Source organism: Delphinus delphis, chromosome X, assembly GCF_949987515.2.
Source record: "Delphinus delphis chromosome X, mDelDel1.2, whole genome shotgun sequence".
NCBI classification, from domain to species: domain Eukaryota; kingdom Metazoa; phylum Chordata; class Mammalia; order Artiodactyla; family Delphinidae; genus Delphinus; species Delphinus delphis.
The window spans coordinates 74118767-74143585 of record NC_082704.1 but is presented as its reverse complement, the minus strand read 5'-3'; the positions used below and the strand labels follow the sequence as shown (position 1 = coordinate 74143585).

At 45.1% G+C, this 24819-nt stretch overlaps 1 protein-coding gene across 1 annotated transcript in view; it reads left to right on the top strand.

Moving 5' to 3' along the window:
• Window positions 1-24169, top strand: part of MSN (moesin) — a 67841-nt gene extending 43672 nt beyond the window's left edge. Inside the window, exons 3-13 of the mRNA XM_060002666.1 lie at window positions 8041-8136; window positions 9281-9555; window positions 10899-10982; window positions 11663-11809; window positions 13113-13209; window positions 14943-15106; window positions 17568-17698; window positions 17959-18119; window positions 19353-19445; window positions 20952-21176; window positions 22001-24169. Of these exons, the coding sequence (XP_059858649.1) occupies window positions 8041-8136; window positions 9281-9555; window positions 10899-10982; window positions 11663-11809; window positions 13113-13209; window positions 14943-15106; window positions 17568-17698; window positions 17959-18119; window positions 19353-19445; window positions 20952-21176; window positions 22001-22165 (1638 nt within the window). The 3' untranslated portion in view covers window positions 22166-24169. The remainder of the gene's footprint in view (window positions 1-8040; window positions 8137-9280; window positions 9556-10898; window positions 10983-11662; window positions 11810-13112; window positions 13210-14942; window positions 15107-17567; window positions 17699-17958; window positions 18120-19352; window positions 19446-20951; window positions 21177-22000) is intronic.
• Window positions 24170-24819: the final 650 nt, after the last annotated feature.

Here is a 24819-nt window from a genome sequence, read left to right as displayed (position 1 = left end):
CATTCTGTTACTATGAATACTCCTGACTGGTGAGGGGAGAGGATGGAGATGGGGATGGTGCAAGGCTGTTTTCCATTCAGATCTCTATGTAAAAGGAAGGAAAATATGCCTAGAAATGTGAGGACAGCTTGGGCATGTCTCCTGAGTCCCTGATGTCATGTGGTAGAGTGGGAAAATTGTTGTCTATGGCTATTACAGATGAAAGTTAACATTTGTCCAGGGCTTACAGTATGTCAGGTACTGTGACAGACATTTTGTGTACCATATCATTTGACTATCACAAGGCCCAATGAATGCAGGAATTAGTACTGGCCCCATTTTACAGATGGGGAAACAAAATCTTCATATTCGTAGCTAGGCCTTGGGAAAATTATTGAACCTTTCTGGGTTGGTAGTCTCATTCCTCTCCTGGCCCTGCCCCCCAAAAGTGGGTCTAATACCTACCTCAAAGGCTTTTTGTGAGGTTATGAAAGAGTATGTTATTTGTATCTCACTTGCTACTCAGAAAACTTGTTACGGTGGTTTATAATTATACAAAAGGATAAATTAGAAATAGGAGAGAAAGGCAATAAGAAAATATAAATAGAGAAGTGAGTGTTATGTGAAGCATCTGGCATGTAGTAGAGATGTAATAAATGATAGCTTCCAAATGCTGTGACACTTCTTGTCTCATTAATCAGCTAGAGTTGGGAGATGGGCTTGAAGATCCTCAGCATATCTAACTTTGGATCTAGCTAGAACTTGCTTCTTCTCTGGAGTTTGTTTTGTATCGAATGGTGAAAGGTAGTCATTGATATTTAATTTACAAAAGACAAATTAGTCAGAGGAACATTTAAACACACATTTACTACAATTAATGTGCTGACATTCACATAGTTCACAAGTGATTACAATGCTAGTCTGGAATGACTGAATGCATTTTGATTACATTAAGGTTTTGCATTCTCCCTTTGCATGCAGGTTTTATACTGGAAAGCTTTTCAAGGGACAGCCTGGTGAAGTCGAAAGGGCACTGGATAGAAAGTTGGAAATTTGGAGCCTTAGGCCTGGCTCTACCACTAACTCTCCTGATACCTTACACAAAACTTTCCCCTCTTTGGGCCTCAGTTTCCCCATCTGTACACTGTCTAACTGATATCTCAAATCTGGTTATCTCTCAGAAATTTATCTGTGGCATTTATTTCTGTATTCCATATCTTTTCTTTCCCATTTCTAACCCCACTATTTGGATTTCAGATGACCCCTTTCTGTAAAAAGGAGGGAAATGCTTCACTTGAGTATGATCTGTAATTGGCATATGCCAGGGGGTGGGGAGGGGAAGGATACCTGGTGAGGGGACAGCTCTTCCTAGATAGGCTTCTACTGTCTCTGGGACAAAAGGGAGAAGGTGTCCATACCATAGGTAGGCTGTTGGGCCCTTTGCTTCAGACAGCAGTATCATTCTGGGCAGCATCTGTAGAGAGGAGAGTATCAGCCAATGTGGATTTTATAGTCCAGCTGGGTACCAGAGACTCCCTTGGCCTCTACCCAGACGCCTTCCCAGAGCCCTGGTTCTATATCCCACCTCTCTCAAACAAATGACACTGTTCCCTGCCTTCAACACTGGGGGCTTTGTCCATTTGCATTGGAGGGCGTTGCTGTGGAGGGTGAAGAAGGCATAATTTAGAGCCTAGAGCAGAAAAATACTTGAACAAAGGGGTTTGTTAACTTTGAAAAGCCACAGGGCCGGATAGTTCTTTGTTAGTGTTGGTTTGGTTTGCGTACTGTGGGTGTGGTTCTGAGGGAAGCCCAGTTGGTAGGGAGCCCTGGCCAGATTGATGTGCTAGTTCTGAAAGCTACTGCTTCCCCAAAAAAGCCCTTGAGAGACTTGAATCTTTCATACTGGTTGGGGAGAGGAAAGGGAGGAAACCCGGAAATTCATGATTTCCCACCAGGAAGATAAGTGTTGTTTTGAGAAATATGATTTAGTGAGCACCTACTATGGACTAACCTTGTTTGAATCCTTGTAGTGACCCTGCCTATGAGAGGTGAAAAAACACACTCTAGGTTATGTAGTTAGTAAATTGTGATACAGAGTTTCAAATATAGCTCTGACTGTAAAACTATACTTTTCCCTACTGTGCTACTCTGTTTGGGGTGAACGAGCCTGTTTAGCTTGGAGAAGACTCAAGAGAAGATGTATTCTCTGTCTTGAGATCACTGAGGGGCTGTTGTAGGAAGGAGGGGGCAGTCATGTTCTGTGAGGTCAGAAGGAGCAGAGCTGGGATCCCATAGGTGAAAGCTACAGGAAAAAAAAATTTCAACTCTGGCACAGAATTGAGCATCTGGCACTCTCGGGACCAAGGCCGGTCTGGATGGAAATCCTCAGAGATGCGTGTTCACAGGCCACTGGGGCATTTGATCTCTTCCCTTCTTCCCTCTCTCTAAGTTGATGAGGCATAAGGAGGGAAGTCCATTCTGTCTGACCTTTGAGATCCATCATTCAGGGAGATCAGGGGCCGAGGAGGAAGGAGCTGGACTCCTTGGGAGGAATTGACAGAAGCTCTGGGGCCATCCTGGAATCCAGCAGTTGTCTGGCTGATGACCAGAGAGGAAGCTGACTGGAGAGGAAGCACCCTCCTTGGCACCAGCGATAAATAACAGGCAACAATGGGAAGCCATAGCTTGAGGAGTTACAAGGCCTGGTGGGAAAGGGAAGTGGGGCCCATAGTTCTTCCCGTTTGCTTTTGTTCCTTCTTGTGAGTGTGTTCACAGCTAGGGAGGAGAGAGAACACATTTTGTTACAGCGATTTTGTTACTTAGCCCCATTTCTAAAGCGTGAGGTTCTTCCGAGGGCTCTTGATTACCTAGGTGCCACTAAGGGGCAGTGCTGCCATAATAAGTTCCACTTTAAGAACCCTCTGCCTGGCTCCTCCTCAGCCGTGGTCTCTAGCTCTAGCTCTATTCTAGCTCTACCTGCCCCCTCCACTTAAGGTTTTGAGCTCTAGAAGAGAGGTGAAATCTCAGAGCATCCATCCATTCATTCATCTGTTCATTGACTGATTCAGTATTGACTGAAGGTCTACTGTGTCTCTAGGAGAATCTCTAGACCTATCAAACACCATCTCTGTCCTTAAGGAACTTGGAGTTACTCACCTATGGAAACAGAGAAAAGTACATGCAACTCTCCTCTCACATTGAATGAAACAAACACCCTTGAGGCTCAGGTTGTATATAGAGGTGGTATATAGAGCATGGGATTTGGTGTCAGCCTTGGGTTCAAATTCTGTCCTGCTATTCAGCCGTATGACCTTGGACGGCTTGTTTAGCCTCTTAGGACTTTACTTTCCTCAGTAAAATAGTAATCACACTAATCTTAGAGATTTTGTAGTCTTATTTAATCCTCGAGTAAGTAAAGTGCCTGGTGCATAGCAGGCATTCTAATGTTGCTTATTCTTGTTAAGGGCTAAATAAGTGGGTGGAATTTCCCCTGGGAGTTCAGATAAGGGAGCCATGAAATCAGGATGCTTTTCTGGCTTAGTGAAAGCCTTAGGATTTGTCGACTCTGCATTGAAGGCAGCAATCCCTTCTTCTCTTTTTTACCATTTTTGTTTTATAAAATAACTAATATCTATTATTATAATAATAGTATCCCCATCTTATAGATGATGAACTGAGGCTTGGAGAGGGGAAAATACCTGTTTAAGGTCAGATAGCTAGGAAGTAGTATAGTGGCTTGAACCAAAGCTTATAGCAAAGCATAGCAATTGCAATCTTTTGTCAGCTGTGTCCTCTGTGACCTCCTCTTTATTTGCCTGTTTCCATTCTAAGAACAAAGTTTGGTCCCTAAACTTAGAACCCTAGCTGAACGGGTTCTGTGTTACAGAGCAGGTGGCCACTTGGGCACAGGCAGTGTGGGGTAGCAGAAGCAGCGATGGTGGCAGCCCTCCTGGAATTTTCCAGTTGTGCACTGATTTGCTTTCAGGTGGGTGGCTGATGCAGCTGCTGCCAAGCCTGTAATGGGATCTCAGTGGGCCTCAGGTGTTTGGGCATTGGTGCAGTTTTGCACATAATTTCTCATGCAGTTTTCCTCTTGAGGCCCAAGCCTTGCTTCCCAATCCTGCTCTGGACTTCTGAAGTGACTGCTTATGTCACTAGTTTATTTACTCAGATAGATGCATAAGGGATATGAGGAGGGGGGCTTTGGTTTCCAGAATTGACCTAATCTCCTCTCCCCTCCCCAGACCTCAGACGTAAGTAGCCTTCACATGCAAAAGAGAGGCAAAAGGGAGTTCTTGCTTACATCCAGATGCTCCTGGTAATTAGTGAGGATTTTCTCAGAGGCAAATCTCTTTCCCTCACTGGACCCCAGTTTTCTAGTCTATGCTGCTTGGATCCTGCAATGCTCCAGTCTGTTTGGGGGGTTTCTATTGTGTGGCTGAATAGAATCCACAGCCAGTGTCTTACAAACTGAAGTCCTAGTCCCTCTAGGTGAATGTGGCAGGTTCCAGGAGGTACACAGAGCCGTGGGATGGATGTGATTTAGTATCTTGGCGCATCAGTTTTACTTGTAGATAATATCTATTTCATTATTAAAACATGGATATTTAAGGAGTAGAAAGTAAAATTTGCACAAATGATTAAGGTTAAACCTTCAGGCTTCAAAAAAATTGTGGCTTGCAGCCATCTTCTTGTATCTCACGCTGCCACCCCCACCCCACCCCACCCCCGTCCCCGGGGTATATGCATTCATTATCTTCTGCTGCTTAAGGATTTCTTCCATGGCAGCTTTGAGAAATACTAGCTCAGGCCAGATGAGCTGGCTCTCTGGAATCAAAGGGAGCAAAGAAAGACATTTTTTCTCAGGGATGCAGCCATTTCTCAGAGTGGAATGGTAAGGACCCGTCACTGGAGCCACAGATGTTGTTCCTGGAACTGGGACCTAGATACTCTTTCCCACTAGAAAATGAGGTTTCTGTTTCCTCTGGAGTAAGGTCTCAGCTGGAGGCAAAGCTGGAAGCAAGCTAAGCTTGGCCTCATTTCCATATTTCAGGACTTTGAAATGGGGCCAAGAGTTGCCTGATCAAATGATTCCCAGCACCCTGTGGACCTTAATTGGAGTTTTCCTTATAGCCTGGGGTCCGGGGGTCATCTGTTTTATCCTTTGTTCTTTTTCAGTCTTGATTCTGACTTCAGACCATATTTCCTTCCCCCAACACCCTCACTTCCTCACTTTAGGACTTCAGTGGAGGCTAAGAGACATTGCTCATCTCTCCAAGCCCTACAGCCTAAGGAAGTGGAAAATTTATATGCATCTGATTTCTCTGTATTCATAAGGGAAGAGGCAGTGCTCAGAGAGATTAAAATGCCTTGCTGATCCTGAAATCTTTCTTTAGATATCGCTTTAGCTATTACTTTATCCTCAGAGATACTCTAGATCCTGGAACTGTTTTGGCTCCCATGATCCTCTTCTCATCACACCCCTACCCATCCCACTAGTGAAACAGACAACATGGTGCAAGAAGAGGCTAAGGAACTTACTCCTGGGACCTGTGGGACTGGCTGTGTAGTCCGTGCCTTCCTCATTTCCTTTTAGTTCTGGGGTCTCTGAGCCTCTACAGCTGTGCCATTGGTACAGACAAAAACCAGTTGCTGCCCTACTAGTTCTGTTCCCAGTCTGCCCTGCCGTGACCTAGCATCCTGGCCCTAGTGGTCCATCTTCAACATCTTCAGTGGGTCCCTTTCTCTCTTGGGGCTGAATCGTTTCTTGGAACTTATTTCTTTCCACCAACTGTACCTTGGTACATTATTATTTTGCAGCCTTGTGAAAAACCATTAGAATTGTTAATTAGGCCCTATCTTAGATATAGGATAAGAGGTGCTTTAAAAAAATCTTTCCTGTCCACATCCTCTCCCTCTGTCCTCTGCAAAAAAGCCAAAATCACATTTCAACATGACTACTTTGTTGTCATCTAAAACCTGGTAATTCCTACTGCCTATTGACTTAGACTCAAGGACTCACCTTGTCATTGAATCCTGGAAGTCTTTTGATCTTTCCTCATACCCTGCACCTTCCTTCATTTATTTTTTCTAAGCATGTTCCTAGTTACCCAAGTTGGCAAGAGGTAGGTGGGAAATGGGGTTGTATTTCTTGGTCATTTACAAATAACCTAATTAGTAGAATGGTAGAACTTGAGAGCAGAAAGAGGTCATTTAAGCCACACCATTTGTAGTAGATGGGGAAGCTGGATAGATGAGGAAGCTGAGGCCCACAGAGGGAAATATGCTACCTTAAGATCATACAGCAAATTGGAGACAGAATTGAGACTTCCACTGAGGTTTTCTGATACCTGATTCAAGCTAGAAAGGGAGGGGTGATCACCATGCATACCCTGGTGAGCTCACGAAGGTTAATGACCTCGGGATATGGCTTCTCTCCAAAGCTGTTGTTGACTGAGTCTAGTGGGAAAGCCAGGAACTATATCTAGATGCAGAGGTAGTCAAAGTTCATTGTCTGGCTGGGATATCTGGGCCAAAAGAGAGACAAGGGAGTTAGTCACTTGGGAACCCCGGGGCTTCTAAGATCCTTTGAGCCCTTGGCATTAGGAGATAGCATGCAAGAGAAAAGGGTATAGGTTTTGGAGTCATACAGTTAGGATTCTAGTCTAGGCTCTACAGTTTTAGACAGGTTGCCTCTCTAAGCCTTATTTTCCTCATTTATAAAATGGAGATAATAACTATCTCATGGTTGTTCAGTGTTTGATACCTGGCACATAACAGGTACTTTAATAAACATGATCTACTTTTTCCTTGGGACCTCTGAAGCTCTAGATCGTAAGCTCTGGGAGTGACTATGGGGCCTGGCCTTGGATGTGTAGTGCAGACTTTGGATACAGTGCAGTGTGTGTGTGTGTGTGTGTGTGTGTGTGTGTGTGTGTGAGCGTGCGTGTGTGCGTTTTGAGGGGAGATACTGATTTATTCACAGGGAGGACATAAGCAACACTGGGTCCTTGTTACCTGTTTCTAAGTCCAGGTAAATTTCTTCACCTCAACCCCCCCCCGGCACCCCCCCCACAATAGAAGAAAATATAAAGAAGACTCTGATGCCAGTGTGACCTCATTAGGATGTGGCTCAGCTTTATTGCCTCTATCCCCAGTGGTGGGCATGCTGGGTTTGAGCCACCGGCCAGAACTATTTACATGCTAATGTCGGGGACTGGAAAACAGACCCCATCTGTCTTCTCCTGGCTGGCCTCCCTTTCCTGCCCACTGCTCAGCCAAGATGCCCAGAACACCATGGGGCCCCTCAGCTACCACATTGAGGTGCTCACCCTGTTTCCACCCTCACTCCCACTCTCAACCTGTGTGAGTGGTAAAGGGGAATCATGACTGAACTCTAATCAGGATTGGAAAGAAGCATCTCAGCCCCTAGGCACAGCACAGCTTTGGGGTGTATAGATACCACAGTCCCTGCTCTGTCTCCTCAAACATTCTTTATTTGGACATTGTAAATAGGACTCAGTCTGAAGGGTGTGGGCATTATTCCTAGTTGCTAAACATAAAGAAGTAATCCAGGAGAACAAGATTCAGGATTTAAACCAACAGTTTTTACCTTCAGCTTTTAATCCATCCTGGGTGTGTGAAGCTGCAGGGCATAATTGAGGGGGCTGGTGGTGGTGGCAGAAAGCACTGGATTTGAATGGGTTTGGAGTCAAACAGACCTGACTCTGCTACTTACTAACTGAACCTTCACTTCTGAACCTTACTTTTATTATCTATAAAATTGGCCCAATTGTAATTATATCATAGGGCTATTGTGAACATTCAAGGAAATAATGGATATCAAGTTATTGGTGTGTGGTCGTGCTCATAAGTAATCGATCCAGTCCCTACCTCAGCGAAAGTACTTTGTTCAGAGAGATGTTGACATCGTTTCTTAGCTCCTGCCCAAGTATATTTTCTTGCCAGACCCTGGGACCATGTGAGCTCCACATTTCTGTCCTCTGTGCCTGGCACAAGGTAGGCATTCAACTAGTGGTTGTTTTGTGTTTTTTCTTTCAGGTGGTGAAAACTATCGGCCTGAGGGAAGTTTGGTTTTTTGGTCTGCAGTACCAGGACACTAAGGGTTTCTCTACTTGGCTAAAACTCAATAAGAAGGTAATTGCTTATCCCATCGTCAGGTTTGGAATTCACTCCTCTGCCAGATCTTTCTCAGGGGTGTAAAATGTGTTTGCTGGCAAATGCAGGGCATCTAGGGCTCAGTTTTTCATGAGTGAAAAATTCTGATCGACCACTAGATCAGAATAAGGGCAGACCTCTTGCTGTCTCCACTTGGACTCCTAACAGTGAGAATGGCCAGTGTCCAAGGAGGATGGGACCCACTTATGGACCATAGCCATTAGTAGTTCTTCAGGACGGAATTGGTATCCTTTTTTCCTTTCCAAACTGAAGGGCTTTAGGAAATTTGTTAAACAGAGAGTCATAGACTATTAAACTGGAAAGAATCTTGAAAGTCTCATAATCTTTATCTTGTCCCTTTTCTTGCCTGTCAACTGTTGCCTGAGCCCCATACAGATGTGTCCTTTCTTGATTTTCTCTCTCAGTTGAACTCCAAGTGGGATGGTTTAAGTATATGTCCATTCAAACTCTCCACCTCCAAGCAGCATCTCTGCAGGAACTTGGCAGTTCTCCATCTCATTACCCTCAAACTGGCTGACTTTGTCCTTGGAGGTCTCCATTACTGTCCTATGGCTTATTTTCCTGACAGTGTCTAGGGGATGGGTGCCCCACCTTCTGCTGGCAGAGTCTTCTTTTCACAAAGAGTGGAGACTTCTGCTGGAAAAATGTGGAGCCGCTAATAGCCAATTTCAGGCTTTAAAAGACAGTCTGATTTGTGCTTTTGCCTATAGTCAATTCCCAGACCTAAGTCATACATCCTAGTCTTTATTTTGCTGATTTATGGAGTTGGGGGGGCCTTAAGAGAGAAGTTTCTTAAGCCTACTTTCAGAACGTGGGGGCAGCTGGATATATTGTCAGATGATGATGGCTTAAGGGCTTATGACTATCAGTGGGTGTTAGGTTTTTTCAGGAAGAAATTCCCTACAGGAAGCAATTATGGATATGGGATTGGGTCCCCAATGAAAGTAATGTGTCTCTTTTCTGAATTATCAGGAGAATTGCCACCCAACTCTTTGGGATTATCCAAATTGATGACTTTTCAGTGTCTTCTCCCCACCCTACAGCCACTCCCCCATCCCTAAAGTCTATTTTTTGAGAGCCCATAACCCCTTGCTGCTCCCAGGTGACTGCCCAGGATGTGCGGAAGGAAAGCCCCCTGCTTTTCAAGTTCCGGGCTAAGTTCTACCCTGAGGATGTATCCGAGGAATTGATCCAGGACATCACACAGCGACTATTCTTCCTGCAAGTGAAGGAGGGCATTCTCAATGATGATATTTACTGCCCACCTGAGACTGCTGTGTTGCTGGCCTCCTATGCTGTCCAGTCCAAGTATGGTGACTTCAATAAGGAAGTCCACAAGTCTGGCTACTTGGCCGGGGACAAGTTGCTGCCACAGAGGTGAGGTGATGTACTGGCCATCTGCCCTGTTCAGAGTGGGCTGCAGCCCAAAGCTGACTGATCAGCTTATACAGAGGTTGCCAGATCTGTCCCTCTCCACTAGGGTCTGTCTGAAGACCGTGTTATGCTGCTCAGACAGACATATTTGCATATGGCACTATACCCTGTTGTTATTTCTCTGGTTCTCAAAATAAAAAGCTTTTTTTCCTCCTTTGTTTGCCTAATTACAGGACTTCATTCCCCTGGAAACAGGTGCTTATATAGAGAACCAGAGATGGATTAATTCTCCTTGCCCCAGTTCCATTTTCTCAATCCTTTTCACTGATTTAGACCTCTTATATCAGAGGTTCATAGGAGTGAGAAATACTTAAGCCAGGGATGTGGGGAGCTCAAACAGTCTTTTAATATTGATAACCAGTGTACAGAGATTTCTGCTTTTTTAAACTTCAAAATTGAACATTCTCAAACACTCATTCTTGTTTTAGCATCACAACAACATAGAAAATGAATAAGGCAGCACAATCCTTATTAGCTCAGGAAATAGATGTGCAGAGGTGCTCACTCTGACCTGCTCAATCTCCCACAGCTCATTTAAGGTGACCTAGAACCCTAGTCTCTTGATTTTTTTAACCCCACTGCATCCATTTGCTATTTTCATAGGCTTTTGGATTGGAAGGAAAAGTTCTGTTTCATTCTGGTAGCCTCAGTCCCAGTGGAGCTGTGGCAAATGTACAACTCACCTGAAGGTATTAGGGATAGTGGTTGTGCCCTGGGACTCTACCTAAGTCACTGCCATAATGTCTGAGATAGCATATTTAAAGCAAGCCTTGTTTATGATCTAGTAGATCTGGGAGGTTGAGCCCATTATCAATAGTTTCTCCCAGAGCCATTTGGGCTCAGTTCTTTGTTCTGTAGCCACAGGCTGTAATCTTATCCCTGAGCAATAGTCTCACAAATGCAAACTGTTGGTACCACAAAGATCTAGGAGAGCGCGTGCATGCCTCCATGAGGCCCGTTCCTACTCTTAGCCCCACAAGCCAGCACAGACTGTTGATATGTTATTGCTCTGCTTAGAGACCACAGCACATTATTGGATTTTCTGGTTAAAGGTACAAAGGAAGGTGTTCCTATTGTCTTTCTTGGTCACCCATTCTGTATCTCTCATACTCCTCAGGCAGTTCCCTATGTCTAATTAATACCTCCTGCTGTAATTTCAGTCTGCTTCTGGTGTAATGACCCCACATACTTTTTGCATCAACCCCTTGGGGAGCTAAGTAGACTTCCCTTTACCCCTGCTTTTGGACTTTGTGCTTTAAACTACTCACCATGCATTGTCTTTCCAGGGTCCTGGAACAGCACAAACTTAACAAGGACCAGTGGGAGGAACGTATCCAGGTGTGGCATGAGGAGCACCGGGGCATGCTCAGGTAAGCCGGCCCTAGCAACTGTGGGCTCTATTGCCCCTGCAGGGAGAATGAGAGTTGATTCTGGAGAGAGAAGAGGCAGAGGGCAAGGAACACTGGAGGACATTGGAGAGAGAGAAACAGGAAATTAGAAATGGAAGGCAAATCAGGGCCATCATAAAGCTGTACTTTTTGTGAATGATGGCAACTGATAGCCCAGACAATTTTGACCATAAAGAAATGGAGGGGATCTCAGGATCCCTAGGGAGCTTCTGCGCCACCAGGGTCTCCTCCCCAAGAATGAAATGAAGAAGGAGCTCTATAAACGTGGCATACCATTTGGGAATTGTCTAGTTGAAGAACAAATTTTACCATTTTGCCATCACCACCTCATCTGGGCTCTGCTAATAATGTGCCTGCGTACGAGGCTTCTGTGATAGCAAACATGCCAGAGGCCAGCAAGGGTCATCCCGCCTTTATTCCCCTTTGGGAACCTCAGACCTGAGGCTCCTGTGAGCATGTTTTGGCAAAAGTCATGTTGTGCTCTGTTCGCCATCATCTGTTCACCTTCCATCCTCTTTCCCACCCCTTATAGCAAGATTCTTGTCAGAATTGCAGAACAAGTAGGCTTTCTGTCTCCCCGGGTCTGATTCACAGGGTCCCCTATATTCCCCGCCCCCGCCCCACCCTGCTCTCTTGTTTAGGGAGGATGCTGTCCTGGAGTATCTGAAGATTGCCCAGGATCTGGAGATGTATGGTGTGAACTACTTCAGCATCAAGAACAAGAAAGGCTCAGAGCTGTGGCTGGGAGTAGATGCCCTGGGTCTCAACATCTATGAGCAGAATGACAGGTATAGTTCAGAGCTTACTTAGTTTTTTGGGCCACTTTGACACCTAGGATTTGACAGAGTAGGATTATACTTCCTGGGTCCCACCTATATCATTCTTCTTCTACCTAGTTTAGACCAGTCCAGATGATTGTACAACCTCCCTCAGGTCTCTAAATCTTGCATTGACTAGACTTGCACTGTCTGCTATGGTAGCTTTTGGCCACATATAGCTGTTGAGCACTTGAAATGTGGCTGCTCTGAATTGAGATGTGCTATAAGTGTAAACTCCATACTGGACTTTGAAGACTTGGTGTGAATAACAGAATACAAAATATCTCACTAATATTTTTAAAAATATTGATTTACATGTACAAATGATAGTATTTTACATATACTGGGTTAAATGAACTGCTGTTACAGTTAATTCCACCTATTTCTTTTTACTTATTTTCATGTGGCTGCTAGAAAATTTAAAATTACATGTGTGGTTCTCATTATATTTCTGTTGGACAACACTGGTCTAAAACCTACCTTGTCACGATTTGTAATTAATCTCCTTTGCATATGATGATTAAGTGCCTTTTGGCCTATAATCCCTCTTGCTACAGCCTTATCGCACTAGCTTATTTTTTTTCCTTGGATTGCTCTTTTTTTAAAAAAAATATTTATTTATTTATTGCCATGTTGGCACTTAGTTGCAGCACATGGGCTCTTCGTTGCGGTGCACGGGCTTCTCTCTAGTTGTGGCGCGTGGGCTCCAGAGCACGTGGGCTCAGTAGTTGCGGCATGTGGGCTCAGTTGCCCTGCAGCATGTGGGATCTTAGTTCCCCCACCAGGGATCGAACCTATGTCTCCTGCATTGGAAGGTGGGTTCTCAACTGGACCACCAGGGAAGTCCCTTCTTGGCTTGCTCTTGATGAGGATGGAGATCAGTATATTATTGTTTTGTGTAACTTCTGAGTCTTGGAACTTATTATTTACCTTCTCCCCAACTTTTACAACCTTGGTAGAATAGAAGAGTTCCAGTTAAGTAGGGCTGGGGATTCTTGTGAGAGATTGTTACAAGGTCCATGCCTCAACAAAAAATAAAATAAAACAAACCTCAGATATTGGGACAAGGGATATGTTGATTGTGGTATCAGGAGGTCCTTTGTGCACCCTCAATGCTGGCAACTGACCTGGTGGCATGTGATGACACTGGCTGAGCTGGCAATGAATCTACCTCCTTAAGGGAGAAGTTGGTGGTGGGGAGGGCAAGGCACCAACCCTCTAAGTCCTTCTTGTCTTGCCTTTATCCTAATGTTCTTGGCATCCATTTTTACAGACTGACTCCTAAGATAGGCTTCCCCTGGAGTGAAATCAGGAACATCTCTTTTAATGACAAGAAATTTGTCATCAAGCCCATTGACAAAAAAGCCCCGGTAAGTGACTCCTCCCACTGGCCAACACAGGTACTTGCCAAGGCCTGGATAATGCTAAAAGCAATTGTGTCATTCTATATTTCTCTCCCTTTTTTGGCTTTTTTGTGTATGTGGGTGGGAATAGGAGGCACAAAAGGCGATTGGCAATGAAAGGGGATGCTGATGCCAAGAAATGGTCAGGAGGCATCCTATAACTGGTGCCACACTGCTACCTGTGTCTCAGGAGAAGCATGGATTATGGAGAGCCACAGGCAGTCTAATTACTGCCTCTTAGCCACTATCTTTTACTTCCCTGAGGCTCTGGGGTGGAAACAGAGAGTACATCTTATCTTTTAAAGCCTCTAGGCCCTAGAAAGTGGAAACTGTTCATGTACTCGATTTATCTTTAATTCTGGAGAAAGGACAGAGCCAGGAGAAGTCCAGATCCAAAGATGATTCTCCAGGTGTTCTTTCTGTTATAACTTTGCTGCTGTCCTCTCAAGACTTCTTTCCAGAGCAATCCAAAACCAAGAAAGTGCTTTCAGTCCAGTCATTCCTCTAACATGCTTGCCATTCCTGTCACCTACTCAGTTGCCTGTGGCTGACAAGACTGGAAAGCTGGTGCTTGGGAATAGGATAGAAAACTGAGAGGAGACTCTCCTCTTTTGATGTACCTCATGTCCAACAAGGGCCAATGGCCATGCTGAACCAGACCTTTCTCATGAGGCCTCAACCATTCCTCTCCAGCTCTGAGGTCTCTGAACTTGCCCTGCTAGGAACTTTATATATGTTGTCTCTTTAAACCCTCAACGACATTGTCAGGTAGGTAGTAGCATACCTGTTTTATAAGTGATGAAACTGAGTTTCAGAGGGATGGAGTGATTTGCCCAAGATCACATAGCTAAAAATGATAGAGCTGGGATTTACACCTAGGTTGTTTGACCTCTGGTTCTTGTGCTTCTTCTACTGCACCCCAAGCAATGCGAGATGGTAGCAGTTTGGGTTCAGTGGCAGAGGAGCTGGTGGTTAGTCCATCAGCTGGTGACCTTGGTCCAGTGGTATTTGTAGTAACAAACTCAAACTCACTGGATTTTCTTGTGTGTGTGTGTTTTTTTTGTTTTTTTGTTTTTCTTTGTTTTGTTTTTTTAATACTGCTGCTGTGCTCAACTTTCATCAGAAAAAGGTAAGTAACAAAGTCAGCTGAGATCAAGGGCATATTTAAAAAACAACAACCAGGATAATCGATGTTCAGATTTATATATTCATGTATGTATTTACAAACTGCCTTATTCCAAACAGGATTGAAGGGACTGGGTCTAGGATATGCTTTTAGGAGATTATAGAACCAGTCCAGCCCACCCATACTACACTCACCACGGTATTATGCAGGGATTATTTGGCCTCTAAGAGAGGCCCCTGAGACCCAGCAGGATATCTAATTAGCAGATAAAGTCAGTTTCTATCTTTCAACTGCATTGAGGGTATTTTAGGATGCTTTTCATAAGCAAAGGTTGAAAGAAATTGTGGCTCGGTGGAAAGAGCACTGGTTTCGGAGTCAAGAAGCCTGGGTTCCAGTCCTGGGTCTGCCACTAACCTGCCATCTGACCCTGGGCAAGTCACTTCACCACTCTGATAATTGGTCTTCCCATCTGTAACATGATCTTTCCAGTGCTTTTGGACTTAGCTTTTCAGAAGGCAGAAGCCCACCTTCATCTGTCCCTCTAAACGCTTTCTGACTGCTGGTTTTCCACCAGGACTTCGTCTTCTATGCTCCTCGGCTGCGGATTAACAAGCGGATCTTGGCTCTGTGTATGGGGAACCATGAGCTATACATGCGCCGCCGCAAGCCCGACACAATCGAGGTGCAGCAGATGAAGGCACAGGCCCGGGAGGAGAAGCACCAGAAACAGATGGAGCGGTAGGTGACGTGGAACTGAAGTGGGGACCAGGGCTGTGGCAAGGAAGCTTCTCAGAGGTGCCAAGCCTGCTAAAGGCAAGGCATGAAGCCATCCTGGTACTGGGGGAGAGAGAGATGTACAGGGATACACCCCTTCCATTAAGTCTCAGGCATCCCCATCCCCAGGAGGCAGGCATTTAGAACCCTAGGATTTCAGAGGCTGATAGGAGGGAGGGACATTTCATAGTTCCCCATTATCTATGACCCTCATGCCATTGCTTTTCTAGGTGGACTCTGGGTTGCTCTGGGCTATCTGACCAGTATAGCAGCAGTAGCAGAAGGCTTCATGCACATTTAAACCTGGACTCTAGGGTTTTTTGAGTGGAATTGGGCAGAGCCACCAGAATTTTCCCTACCAAGCCCTTTTGCACTGAGGACCCTTGCTACTCAAAGTGCATCAAAGCTCAGCAGCATCAGCATCAACTTTGGAACTTTTTAGAAAGGCAGTATTCTGAGACCTACCTCAAAGCTGCTCATTCAAAATCTGCAACTTAAGATCCTAGTTGAACATTTCTTCAAAGAAGATATGCAAATGGCCAGCAGGCACATGAAAACACCCTTAGTCATTAGGGAAATGCAAGTCAAAACCACAGTGAGGTACCACCTCATACTCACTAATATGGATATAATAAATGAAAACAGAAAATAACAGTTGTTGGCAAGGGTATGGAGAATTGGAACTCATGCTCATTGCTAGTGGGAATGTAAAATGGTTCAGCTGCTGTAGAAAACAATTTGATGGTTCCTCAAAAAATTAAATGTAGAATTACCATACAATTCCACAATTCCACTCCTAGGTATATACTGAAAAAAATTGAAAACAGGTGTTCAAACAGGTACATGCACATACCTGTTCATAGCTGTGCAATTCACAATAACCAAAAATTGGAAACAGCCCAAATGTCCATCAGTGAATGAATGGATAAACAAATTGTACAGCCATCCAATGAAATATTATTCAGCCATTAAAAATTTTAGAACAAAGTATTGATGCATACTACAATGTAGATGAATCTCTAAAGCATTATGCTAAGTGAAAGAAACCAGACACAAAAGGTCACATATTGTATTATTCCATTTATATGAAATATCCAGAATAGATAAACAGAAGGCAGATTGGTGGTTGTCAGGGGCTGGAGAGAGGGGAGATGTGGAGAAAGTGCTTAATACCAGGTATGAAGTTTTCCTTTGGAGTGATGAAATGTCTTGGAACTAATAGAGGTAGTGGTCATACAACATTGTGAATGTATTAAATGCCACTGAATTATTCACTTTAAAATGGTTAATTTTATATCATGTGAATTTCACCTCAGTAAGTTATTTGAAAAATAAGATCCCTGGTGATTCCTGTGCATGTTAATGTTTGAGAGCACTGTTTTAGTAGATACTCTGTCATAAAGAGTTTGGAACCTCAGGAGGCTTCTAATCTAGTAGGCTGGAAAATGACTCCGTGTATGGGAGGTTAGACACCAAAGTTCACATTTATTCCGGAAAAATGAAATTAGGGGCAGTTTACAGAACTGGATCTGGCAGGAACCTGCCCTCAAGGACCTCACAGTATAGTAGAAGAAAGGGAAAAAATAGTATATATATAACGGTTCAAGGTACAAATGCTGTGTCATTCATTCACTCAATATATATTTATTGAGCAGTGAAAAATAAAGAGACAAAAATCTCTGCTCTGCTCCCATGAAGCTGTCATTCTAGTGGGAAGAGACAGACAGATCAAATAAGCATATTATATGGTATGTGACATGATAAGAAGTACTATGGAGAAAAATAACAGGGAGGAGGGATATGGAGAAGGGTAGGCCAAGTATTCTGAGGGGTCAGAAAGAGAAAAGACATCTAGCCAAGGGAGAAAAGAAGGCCTCCTGGAAGAGGCACTGGGGCAAGAAAAAGCAAATACTTATTTTAGATTTACAACAAATTCTGGAGAAAAGGAGCCTAGAGCTGAGCTTCAGAGGGCAGGCAGAGGACTGATGCCCCAGCCATAGGGATCACCAGACTTGAAGCACAGTATATCAGCACAGATCCAAAACTTTTCTCCCTGTAACTTTATAAGGTAGATAGGGCAGGACTTATTTGGCCATTTTACAGATAAGGTTACTGAGAGCAAGAGCAAAGAAATGATGTAGCTAAGGTCACCCACTGATTACCCACTGGGTAGTGGACAAGCTGAGAGTCCAGGTTGGATCTCCTGATTCTGGGACAAACTGACAGGGCCCTGAGCATACCGGCCCACGTAGGGCTGTGATGTAAGGACAAGAATGTAGAGAGAAGGGAGAGTGGTCTTGTCTCACAAGCCCTGAGTGTGTTGGATGGGTGGGGACTGAGGGGCCAGGGCCAGGGAGCCTTGGGAATTCCAAGGCTTCCATGTGGCCTTGCTATCCTGTTCCCTCCCTTCTTTCTCCTTTCCTAGTGCTCTGCTGGAAAATGAGAAGAAGAAACGTGAGATGGCAGAAAAGGAGAAGGAGAAGATTGAACGGGAAAAGGAGGAACTGATGGAGAGGCTGAAGCAGATCGAGGAACAGACTAAGAAGGCTCAACAAGGTGAGGCTTGGAGTCACCTTGGAGACTGGGTTTTCCCACAGTCTGACTCTATGAACTGGAAACCCTTCTGTCTGAGCTGCAGACTCAGGCCATATATTCCAGATATGACTAAAGAATAGAGGAGTGATGGAGCAAGAGGAAGAGTGCCTAGAACTTTCTGCCAGCTGTGTCCTGGGGTGAAGCATTTCCAGGAAGGAAGTTAGGTGTCCCTTCTTGATCTCTGCACTTTTCACCACCTTTCCCCTACCTTCTCTTCCCAGAACTGGAAGAACAGACCCGCAGGGCTCTGGAACTTGAACAGGAGCGGAAGCGTGCCCAGAGCGAGGCTGAGAAACTGGCCAAAGAGCGTCAAGAAGCTGAAGAGGCCAAGGAGGCCCTGTTGCAGGCCTCCCGGGACCAGAAGAAGACCCAGGAACAACTGGTAAAGCTACAAAATGGGCTGGGATTATGGGACCTTAGTTTTCTCTTCTGTCTGCCTACCTATTCACAGCTACCTCTGCTTGCAGGACTGGTTCTTCCCAGCAGGGTAACTCTCAGCAGGCTTCCAGCAGATAGCTCCTTCAGAAGCAAGCTGAGAAGTCATTTTGCAAATACTCTTCCCTAACCCTTACTTTTATTCTCTTTCTTAGCAGTTGGGGATTTGAGCTGATGACCTGACAAAGGAGAGAGGGAGGAAAGTAGTAAAGGGATTCACACTTGATTGACTAGCTACGTGTGTTACAAGCTATACTAGCAACTTTTCCCTTTTCCTTACTTCCTTATTTCCTCTTCCTAATAACCCTATGAGATTAATCCTTGTGGGATAATATGCCCAGAAAAGGAAATTAGGACTCAGAGAGGTTGAAGAGACTCGTCAGAGGTCACACTGTTGTGACTGAGTAAGAATGAGAAGTCATTTCTGCCTCTCTTTTAAAGGTTTGCTCCCTAAAAGCACACGTAAAACTGCGTGTCTATACATTTTTTAGGGGAGAAGGGTGAGCATCTATTCTTTCATCACAATTTCCAAGGGTTCTGTGACTCAAATTAAGAACCTGTGTCCCAAATTCCTTGACGTATGCTCTTCCCCTGTACTGTTTGGAGTGAGAGTGCAAGAACCTAAAACCTAATTCTCAGGGGGAAATGTCCTCTGGGAGATTTGCCCGAAGTGTGAGGGCATGCATAAGCTTATTCCCTTCTTCAGATCACTTTGTGACACTTGAGTGTCATTCCTATACTTGTCCTGGGAAGAGTCTTAGTGGAGCCCTGAGCATTGTAGGATAACAGGAAAGGGTCTGCCACTTCAGGCAGTGACACAGTGATCTCCAAAGCTTTACTGAGGCCCTAACTGTGCAATTGGCAATACCAAGAGGGAGAGAAGGAGAGAGAGATGAGGAAGAGCCAGAGATGACACGTTGTTTGTCCTCAGGTCTATAGTCTAGGCAGGGAGCTCTGACTTATAAGGAAATAGTTTGGAGTTAATAGGGTGCTATAGTAGATCTGAGAATGAGTGTTCCTCTGGGCTTCCTGGAGGAAGTGTGGTAAAAAGAGCCTCCAAGAGCAGCAAGCAAGTGGAGCAGCAAGTTCCCTGTTAGTTCTCAGGGGATCTGGGGTTGAAGACACCTGGGGCCTGAGGACCAGAAGGCCCACCTCTCATAAGCTTCCAATTGATCCACAGGCCTTGGAAATGGCAGAGCTGACATCTCGGATCTCCCAGCTGGAGATGGCCCGACAGAAAAAGGAGAGTGAGGCTGTGGAATGGCAGCAGAAGGTAAGATACCGTGCCCAGGACAAAGCAGTGTGGGATGGGGTATCATATGCATAGGCTCCAGTTCCTTAGATTCTTTTATTTATTTATTTATTTTTAAAGATAATACCTGGAAGTATCTTTTATTTTTTTTTTTTATTTATTTTTTCCGGTACGTGGGCCTCTCACTGTTGTGGCCTCTCCCGTTGTGGAACACAGGCTCCGGATGTGCAGGCTCAGCGGCCATGGCTCACGGGCCCAGCCGCTCCGTGGCATGTGGGATCTTCCCAGACCAGGGCACGAACCCATGTCCCCTGCATTGGCAGGCAGACTCTCAACCACTGTACCACCAGGGAAGCCCCATTATTTTATATTTTATTTAAAAAATTATTTTATTTTTTTTAACATCTTCATTGGCGTATAATTGCTTTACAATGGTGTGTTAGTTTCTGCTGTACAACAAAGTGAATCAGCTGTATATATACATATATCCCCATATCTCCTCCTATTGCATCTCCCTCCCACCATCCCTATCCCACCCCTCTAGGTGGTCACAAAGCACCGAGCTGATCTCCCTGTGCTATGCGGCTGCTTCCCACTAGCTATCTATTTTATATTTGGTAGTGTACATATGTCCACGCCACTCTCTCACTTCTTCTCAGCTTACCGTTCCCTCTCCCCGTGTCCTCAAGTCCATTCTCTACGTCTGTGTCTTTATTCCTATTCTGCCCCTAGGTTCTTCAGAACCATTTCTTTTTATTCCATATATATGTGTTATCATACAGTATTTGTTTTTCTCTTTCTGACTTACTTCACTCTGTATGACAGACTCTAGGTCCATCCACCTCACTGCAAATAACTCAATTTCATTTCCTTTTATGGCTGAGTAATATTCCATTGTATATATGTGTCGCATCTTCTTTATCCATTCATTGGTCGATGGACACTTAGGTTGCTTCCATGTCCAGGCTATTGTAAATAGTGCTGCAGTGAACATTGTGGTACATGACTCTCTTTGAATTATGGTTTTCTCAGGGTATATGGTTTGCCCAGTGGTGGGATTGCTGGGTCATATGGTAGTTCTATTTAGTTTTTTAAGGAACCTCCATACTGTTCTCCATAGTGGCTGTATCAACTTACATTCCCACCAACAGTGCAAGAGGGTTCCCTTTTCTCCACACCCTCTTCAACATTTATTGTTTGCAGATTTTTTGATGATGGCCATTCTGACCGATGTGAGGATTTGGGTTTCTTCACGCTTCTATCCTTCCTTGACAGTGGGTATCATGGGAGAAGGAGCTCAAGCCTTTCTCAGATACTTCCCAGAATTCTCCAGTACCCCCAGGGAATTTGGTACTAGTAATAGGAATTACTCCTATTATACAGCTGAAGGAACTCAGGATCAGTCAGGCAAAGTGACTTGGCCTACCTGGTGCCTGCTTTCTGCTGGGCCATTCTAGGCACACATAGGGATGCCGCAAGTTAGCCTGGTCTGACTGCCAGACCTTCTCTTCCTCTGTTACTGGGCAGGCTCAGATGGTACAAGAAGACTTGGAGAAGACCCGTGCAGAGCTGAAGACTGCCATGAGCACACCTCATGTGGCAGAGCCTGCCGAGAATGAGCAGGATGAGCAGGATGAGAACGGTGCAGAGGCCAGCGCTGAACTGCGGGCTGATGCCATGGCCAAGGATCGCAGCGAGGAGGAACGTACCACTGAGGCAGAGAAGAATGAGCGTGTGCAGAAGCACCTGAAGGTATCAAGGCTGACCCAAAGGGTCATGGAGACCATGTGTATTGACTTAGTAGCCCATGGCCTTCCCTAGATCATCGGGGCACGGGAGCAGTAGAGGAGCCTGTCTCAGTGCTCTGTGGGAGCTTAAGCATTTCTCAATGAGAGCTTTAAGGGAGAGCACCTCTCACTTATTTTTTTAATTTTTAATTTTTATTTTTATAAATTTATTTATTTTATCTTTGGCTGTGTCGGGTCTTCATTGCTGCACGTGGGCTTTCTCTAGCTGTGGCACGCGGGCTTAGTTGCTCTGCGGCATGTGGGATCTTCCCGGACCAGGGCTTGAACCCGTGTCCCCTGCATTGTCAGGTGGATTCTTAACCACTGCGCCACCAGGGAAGTCCCAGCTCTCACTTATTAATCAGAGCCTGGACCGCCTCTTCCTTTTTTTTTGTTTTTTTGCTCCATCCTCCACCCATATTCCATTTACCTCATATTCAGAAAATACTTAGTTGTCACAATTCCTACTTGAATCTCTTTGGTGTATTGTTCTACTCTCAGGATTCTGTCATCAGTTGATCTGCTAAGTTGGTGTTCTGGTTTTGTTTTTTTTTTTATTATTCTTGCCCCACTGCAGTTCTAACAGAGCTGGAAATGGCTCTCAAAAAATGTGTGTGTCTGTGTTTGTGTGTATAAAGAGGGGGGCAGGGGTGGGGGAGTGAGAGAGAAAGGTGGTGGAGAGGGTGGGAGGAAGGTAAGAAGGAAATAAATCAGGAAGTACATCTGGTTAACGAGGGGAGGTAAAATGAGAGGAAGCCATTAACCCCTTATCCCCTTGCACCCTCACAGGCCCTCACTTCAGAGCTGGCCAATGCCCGTGATGAGTCCAAGAAGACTGCTAATGACATGATCCATGCTGAGAACATGCGACTGGGTCGAGACAAGTACAAGACCCTGCGCCAAATCCGGCAGGGCAATACTAAGCAGCGCATTGATGAGTTTGAGTCCATGTAATGGGCACCCAGCCTCTAGGGACCCCTCCTCCCTTCTTCCTTGCCCTCACACTCCTACACTCTTGCCTAACTCACACTGTGCTGGAGCCACTAACTAGAGCAGCCCAGGAGTCATGCCAAGCATTCAGTACAGCCATGGGACCAAACCTAGCCCCTCAGCCCTCACTCACTTCCCTAGGCAGAGAGATGGCCCACTATGGTGATGATGGGACCCTCTTTTTCTTCTATCCCAGGTGATCTAGCTTTCTAGAAGAGATCACTTTCTCAGCTCAGAGGCACTTCCCACTTGATTTGGGAAATACCCCCACATTTACTGTTGCTTTGCAGGAGTCAAGTGTAGTAGGTTGAAAACTAGCCCCCACCACTGCCTTCCTCTTCATGGTCCTGTGATTTGCAGAATTGGAACATCATAGGGTTTAGAGAAGGAGGCGGAGCCCTGGCTATATGCTCTAGGATGTCAACTGCCCTAGGATTAGGCCTCCCAGTGTCCATCCCTTCTAGAGTTATTTAGGCTTTGTAATGATTGGAGGCTAAAAAGATGTTCACTCATTCTTCTCTCTACCTCCCAGATTGGACCTGTTACAAACTTGGTCCCAGTAAACCTTGTCCCTGAGTTCAGGGACTTAGTTTCTCTTCAGGGTGATATGGGGGAGACAGTGCCTGCAAGAGGCTTCACCAACATCCTGGAAGGCCGTTGGCCATTCTGTTCAGACAAGATTGGGTAGAGGATCTGCCCCTATGCCTTATGGGAGCCTAGACTTGTTTCAAGTGAGCTCTATGGGCAGAGATATCCCTTATTATTCTGTGTTCCTCTTCCCCTCTTGGGATCTGCCCCTCCCCACTCCAATCCCCAAACCCCCTCCAAGTAGAACAGTAGGGATGGTTACCCCCAAACCCAGCCAGCCCCATCCAGGACTTTTGCTAAAGGGAGGAAATATTCACACGTGGCTTGAGTATTTTACCTGCCAGGGGTCCCAGACTACTTCTCCCTTCAGAGTTGGACCACAGCTCCTGCTTCAGGGCCATTAAGGCCTTGGTTTGGTGAGCCCTAGATCTTGATGTCAGTTGGCTCAATTGGTGAGTGGGTGGAAGAAGCTGAGTATGGTGAGAGAAGTTTGTGGCCTAGATCCTACAGTTTACACCTCTCCAAGGTGGTGATTTGGTCCTGCCTCTGTTTAATAAATCTCTAACCCAGGTCTTGCCACCAACTGTGCTATCCCTTGGAGCTGTAAACCAGAGAGCTGTTAGGGGCTCTGGCCTGGTCCTTTTCACACTCCCACCTCTTTCTTTCAACCCAGGAGCAGCCTCCTCCTCCTCTCTGTCTCATGTGTGTTCTTTTTCTTTCCACCAGTATTATATATTTTAGTGGCATCTAACTAAATATTGATTTCTGTGTTTCTTGCTAATGCACCCTTAGAAGATATTAGTGTTGGGACAGGATCATTTTGGCCTCATTCCCTTACCACCCCCTACACCTAGGAAGCATATACTATATTGTAAAAGAATATTTTGCCAGAAAAATTAATGTAGGAAGCTTTCAGTATTAGTGATATCACCTGTCACTATAGGTCATACAATCCTTTTTTAAGGTTCTTGGTATTTGGTTTTATTGTTCCTTTTTTTGCCTTCTCCTCAGAGTTCATTCCCCAAGGGGCCCTACTGTCCTTGCATGCAGTGCCCCTAGCCCAGAGCCCATGGCTTTGATCCCTCCCTCCCCTTGCCTCCTGCTTGACCTTGCGGAGTCTTATGTGCATTGCTGTGAATTATATTGACACTCTCTTGGTGATACGCCCTATATTGGCTAAATTCAAACCTGGAATTGTGGGGCAATCTAGCTGCCTTAAAGGTAGTACCCCCCCACCCCAGGGAAGCTGGGGAAAAAGGTTAGATTTTATATTCAGTTTTTTTGTGTGTGTATTTTTGGGGTTTTTAAAATTTGTTTTTGGAGGGGTTTATGCTTAACCAATGTTCTATTTCAGTGCCAATAAAATCTAGGAAGACTTCACTGTGACTTGATCTTTCTTTGTGGCATGAGTGGGTGGCTGTAAGATACTTCACTGTAATTTGCACTCTGTGGACCACTTTCCTATCCCTGGTCTCATTTCATTCTCACTTCAGTCCTATGGAGAGTGGATATGACTATCCTCGTTTTATAGAGGAGGGCATGGATTTGAAAAAGTAGAATAACTGCCCAAGGGCACAGGACTGTATGACTTAATAGCCTGTGTCCTTTCCGTAGCCCTAGGCCAATTTTTTCTGGTGTAGATGGGCCCTGCATTGACCATATGATGCTCCTGGGCTTGTTTGGCATTGGAGCTTTGGGGCTGCTTGTGGGGGGTGGTTTATATCTCTGGACTCCCCCTGGGGTGGTCAGGCCCTATCCTGCCTCTTTTCAGGAAGGCCTCCAGGCTTGCTCACCTACTGTCCTCACTTATTGCAGTGCCAGTGAAGGTCAGAGAAATTACCTTGAGCACTGTTGCAAAAGGTAATAGGGAGTGGAGTATGAAGTAAGAATGGAGAGTAGTATATGTATGTACAAAAGATGTTGTACTTTATGGTTTATAAAACATGGCAATTTTGTAGCCTAGATGTGGTTATCCCAGTTTTACAGGCGAGGAAACTGAGACCCAGATCAGCCTTCCGGGCCGTTTTGGA